Here is a 5,543-nt window from a genome sequence, read left to right as displayed (position 1 = left end):
CATTTTTCTTGTTATTAGCAAGAGATTAAGAGCCAAGTTTAACTTTACGCTTTGTTTTTTATGAATGGTCTGTTCTTCCTTTCAATTCATTCTCCCATATTTTTTTGGGGGGGGGCAACATATTTAATTAAATTTATCAAATTTTTCCCCATTGCTTATGTATGGTTAGGAGTTTGCCTACTCTCTGGATATAGAGAAATTCACCCATGTTTTCTTATAATCTTTTTTTAACCAATGATTTTAAATAAGTTCCTGAAGAGATGTTTATGAACCAAAGCACCAGCTAATATTCCAAACTAATAAAGTGATGCTGAACACTGCAGGTTTTTTTTTTTAACATGAGACACATTTATTAATCAGTCACATTCACATCTTTCTGAAGTCTTCTAAAAGACGCCAATCTGAGGTCTTCTTGCCTAAATGACAAAAAGTTCCATTAGGAAAATAGAGAATATTTCTGAAGCAATATATGCTATGAATAAACAAACCTATTCAATTGTTAAAACCCTCACCTGCCTAAGAGAAGACAACATAAATCACTATGATGCAGCCCACAATCCAGCCGATCAGGAGAAGAATGGGGACCAGAAAGTGCTGTAACGTGGACTCTGCTTAAAAATAAACAAAGGAAAATGATTAGTTAAGTCGTTTTGGTGTTAAATCTTCTGAACAAGAGAATAAGTGTATGGTAATGTGAAGGGAAAATTCACTCCCTAGCATCCCGTGCATAGGTATTCTTTCTTCTGTATTAAGGATGCCTGTGGGTCAGCCCCAGCCCCTTGGAATACCAAAGGCTGTCCTTTTATAGTGTGTGACCTTGGGCAGCTCTCAGCTGGAACTTCCCTACTTGAAGGTCTAGGTGACAAGATGTTTGATAACTACCTCCCGGAGTGGTAAGGGTCAAATGGTACAATGCATGCTAGGCTTTGTCAACTCCAGGGGCCCCGTGAGGTTAGTGTACACAGAACACATCTGTCATTTGTGCAATGACACCTTGAGGGCTGCTTACCCAACCACCACCCGCTGTAACTCGGAGGTGGTTCCCACAAAACTGGAAATCATAATGTGGAGAAGTGTTGGAGGATTGTTCTTGGTCTCAATGACTGGCTTTATATTCCACAGGGAAAGGAAAAGAGCATACCTTACATAATCATTTTCAAATGAAGAAAAGAGACTATTTCTTTAAACTTGTTCATTATAACAACCAGCACTGAACTGGAATCTCTAGGCAGCAATAACCCAACAACTCACGAAGGGAAGGTGTTTTGACTATCATATTTCTCTGGCCCCTCCTATTTGTATCTTTACCAGTGAAAAGCAATTTGTAAATAGTCACTGCATCAATCCTGCTCATTCAAGCAAACACTTGTGCACATACACCTTGTGGAAAGGTTCAGACAGCACAGGAAGACAGCTCAGAATCAGGGTTCAGGACTCCAATTCTTATCTGGAAAGCACAGCCAGGTCTGCCGTTAGCTACAGGGAGGCATGTTCTCTCCAAGTGCTCTCCCCACCACACCTCCCAGCACTTCCAACTGTGAAGGGCTTTTTAAACGCTATTAATATAAAGTCATCAAGAGACAAGACATTTCTAAAATTAGAACATGCTTTCATAAAAGCAAACTCTCTGAAGTTTAAAGGAACTTTAATACTTGCAAGCTATTTTTGCAAGGGTCTGCATCTCTCTTAACTGATGACTAGAGTGGTCTTCCCTTGCTGCTCTTCTCACTGTGACCTTGAACTTGAGGCGTGAATCGGTTAATAAGAATGCTCTTTGCCCATCGTGTGCTCTGGCTGTACGTGTATAGCAGTAGATGCCCTTGACTCTCATTTGGACAAGAGCCTGTTCGTGAGTTAAGGGGCCAGTACAGTGAAAATATAGGACAGTAAATGTTTAACTGTTCATATAAATGAGAATGGATTTTTGTCAGTTTCAAAGAACTTGAAAATTAATATTGATCTTTCAATTGAATACTTATAAATATTTTATGCAAGCATATTTAATAAAATTTAATAAGGCATATTTTAATGAAATTTGCATTTAATAAAGCTCTAAAAGTAAATATTCTATTACTTTCTATTCCTTGTAAAACAGTATAACTTGCCATGCATTTCGGCACTCAAATGTAACCCTCGCTAGTGTTCTTTGAGCACTGATATTTCTGGCTTTTCCTCTATGTGTAGCACTGTTTGGAAATGGGGGTACATAAGCCCCGACATACTCTGCACACTCATGTTATCAGCACAAGAGCAAAACTTCTTTTTAAATCCAGAGAGTAATTTCGAAATGCTTCTCTCTTTGTCCAGCTCTGAGCACACCACGTGGTGACCGCTGGAGGTGCTCTTAAGGGCACTGCACTGTGAGTCCAGACTGCCCAAGCCCAGACCTGCTGCCACCACTCCAGTGCCTGTGGACAGACACTAAACTTAGCCATGTGTCAGTTTCCTTATCTGTAAAAGGGGGACGACGAGAAGAAACATATTGTACCAGGTCGTTGTTGGAATTAAGAGCAAAAATTCCTGCAGGTTTTTAAAGAACACATCTTAGCACAGATATATTCAGCCTATTTTATTATATTGGAGTCAATTATGTAAACATGAAAAATGTTTAAAGAGCAGAAAAAAATAAATTTAGGTATGGAGCTTATTAGAGATGACTAAGCCAAATTTTCTCATTTTACAATCAGAAAGCAGGCTGGGAGAAGCCCAGCGACTGCTCCAAATTCACCTGGCCCATTAGTGGATCCAGCACAGAACTTGGCTGTCCTTAACCCTGACCCAGCACCCCAACGACCTCACATCCAGAGAAGTATCATGGTTGACAACTCATCTTTCAAAATGAGCATGAATAAGATTAAGCTCCTTTGATTGTCTGATTCTTTCAAAATTCGGTACAACTCATAGGCATGATTTCTGAACGGCATATCTATAGAATTCCTTTTTGGCAGCTACATTAAAATGGCTAATGATCCTTTAGCAGAGGTACCCTGTTCTTTAGAATGCAAATGCTAAGAAACACAAATAAACCCAAGTCCCGAATCCTTCTTTGCTAAAGAATCTGTGCCTTGGCTCTTACCTTTCCCGGCCATTCTTCCTGCTGTGGAGTGGCACTGCAGGGGCAGGGCACGCTTACCTCTTCCTTATTGTTATCCAGCGTCTCTTTGAACTTTAAATAGAGAGATATCTGAAGAGTGTGGCAGCTGCCCCTCTCCTGCCTGCCAATTGTCTGCAGGGTGATGTAAGTCATTGGAAAGCAGAACTCCTGCTTCTGCTATATTCTTTTATTATGGAGCAAACAGGGGGCTCCGGGGACTGGAACACTTAGGTAAGCTGAGTCTTCCTAACGCACAGGCATGCACATTTTTAATCCTCTTTAGATGATGAGAAGAAAATGTTCAGTAAGGGGGCACTCAGGAAAAATGACTTGGAAACTACAGACTCCATCAGGAGGGAGGGTGATACATAAGAAAGAAAGGATTTGGGAGGTGGAGAGATCTGGGTTCAAATTCCAGCCCTGCTATTTCTGTAATGAAAACTAAGTCCTTTAACCCGGGCTTTGAGTTCTTTAATTTTAAAATGAGAATAAAAATACTTATACAGGGGAATTACATAATGGCAAAATGAAAAGCCATATGAAATCTAGACAGTTCTTTATTATATTGCAGATGCAAAAGATAAAATAAATTAAATGATGCCCCAGCCTTTGAACCCATCCTAAAATCAGAAATTGTTGATATAAATGTACTAGAAACTGAGCAACAAAGACCCCGCGGTGTTGCCTAGATTTTCAGGGAGCAGTCATAAGCCGGTTGTTTGTACTAGCGACGTTAAGAAAAAGACATTTCATTTTTCAAAGTCCGACCTGGTTTATACAACATGACCTGCACTATTCTCTAGGTTCTCATTGGAATGGCTTTAATTTGGGAGTCTGGCTGGAAAAAAAAATCTCTCAAAGTGACCCGGTGATTAACATCTCCAAAACCCAGCCTGGGACTAAGCAGGTTCTCCAGCAAGAGACCTGATCAAAGATCCCCACAGAACTCCAAGAGTCATGTTTCCCTACAAATGGCCACATGGCACCAATGCTCAGGGTCAGCCCAGGGTTCTCTGAACTCCTGTTTAGGCACTGAAAAGCCCCTGTCCTCCTGTATTTGCAATGACATTTCAGCTGTACTGAGCTTCCACCACAAGGCAAGGACATTGTATGATTTTCTATCTTAATTAGTGTGAAGCCAAGATCTGGCATGTTTATGTCATTTAAGCCAAATTGCCACACACATCTCTCTCTCTCTCTCTCTCTCTCTCTCTCTCTCTCTGACCCTCTCCCTCTCCCTTTCCCTCTCCTATTTAACATTGAAAAACGGTTCCTGGCTGTACCAGGTAAGCAGAGAAATAATGTATTGTCCATATAACAAAATCCCTTTCTTATCTAGAAAATTTGGACATTTTTCTTAATCTTAACTAATATACTTTTAAAAGGTTAACTGAGTGCCATAAATTGATATAGAGAAGGAAAAATTATCACTAATCTCACTTAATACAATTTTAAATTATGTTCTTATGTATTCAGTTTAATTGATTAATAATAATAATTATGCATCTCTGAGCCACAGTGTGATGTTGGGTGCATTCCTACCTTGTGAAATAATCCACCCAGGATATTCAAGCTGCCCTTCATCTTGAACGTTTATAGTTTCAAACAAATACTCATATTATCTTATAAGGAAAACATTTTTTTTTAAATAGTGAAGTTCCCCCCTCCAAAGAACACAATACACATACATACTAAAGTAAAATAATTTGCTTAAAATAAGTAGAAATAGAATGTACTAAAAGGTTTCTACATTTTAAACACTAATTTCCATTTCAATTATCTTAAGCTTTCTTCTTTGATATAAAATAGACTGTTATTAACATTATTGCTATCAATTTGGGGATTGGGAATGGATTACTTTATACCTCATCATTTATTTTTCCGACTTTTCTATAGAAAGAAAGAAGTGGGGGAACTAATTCAATGGACATGAATTTCCCAGATCTCAGAAAAAGGTTCAGTCAAGAATCTCATTTCCTTGGTATTTCATAAGTAAATTTTTAAAAATTTTATAATATTTATTCAGGAAAATGTTTTATTCATCAATAGACTGGTTTCACTTTGAACTCATAAACCCAAGGGCCTTTATTTGACCAATTTCTAATCTTCCTCTTAGGACAAACTATTTAAGAACATTTTCTATTTCTACTTTACATACTCTCTTAAAGGTTTAGCTCTTAAATCCCTTATTCTCAAGGTGACATTAGATTCTTCTAGAGTACTTGAGCTTAAAAAAAATTAAACTATTTTATTCCTTACTCAAAATAAGTCAGAAGTCAGAATTCATCACTTTTCAAATATTTTTACCACTTGTATCTGGAATTACAGTATATGGCCCTGATTGTGGTAGATGCTCTGCTTGGGGCTGGCCAGCTGGCTGGGTGGCTAAATCAAGGAATGCGGAAGATGGTGAGAAACTAATGTGGCTCCATTTTTTAAAATAAATAAA

The 5,543-nt window shown here is 38.4% G+C and overlaps 1 protein-coding gene across 2 annotated transcripts; it reads right to left on the bottom strand.

The window, feature by feature from the left end:
• Positions 1 to 324: 324 nt before the first annotated feature.
• Positions 325 to 3,489, bottom strand: Strit1 (small transmembrane regulator of ion transport 1). 2 transcript variants are annotated; one of them, XM_040268271.2, is made up of 3 exons: positions 3,077 to 3,489; positions 513 to 611; positions 325 to 416 (listed from the first exon to the last, which is right to left on the bottom strand). In XM_040268271.2, exons 1-2 carry the CDS (start codon positions 3,087 to 3,089, stop codon positions 517 to 519), a joined length of 108 nt encoding a protein of 35 aa, XP_040124205.1. In that variant the 5' UTR covers positions 3,090 to 3,489; the 3' UTR covers positions 325 to 416; positions 513 to 516. The 2 variants fall into 2 exon arrangements, with proteins under 2 accessions (XP_040124205.1, XP_040124206.1); XM_040268272.2 differs by having other exon boundaries at positions 513 to 608; positions 3,077 to 3,486.
• Between the last annotated feature and the right edge of the window lie 2,054 nt (positions 3,490 to 5,543).

This window comes from Ictidomys tridecemlineatus, chromosome 3 (assembly GCF_052094955.1).
Source record: "Ictidomys tridecemlineatus isolate mIctTri1 chromosome 3, mIctTri1.hap1, whole genome shotgun sequence".
Classification (NCBI taxonomy): domain Eukaryota; kingdom Metazoa; phylum Chordata; class Mammalia; order Rodentia; family Sciuridae; genus Ictidomys; species Ictidomys tridecemlineatus.
Note: the sequence above shows the minus strand (reverse complement) of the source record. Positions and strands in the feature narration are given on the sequence as shown.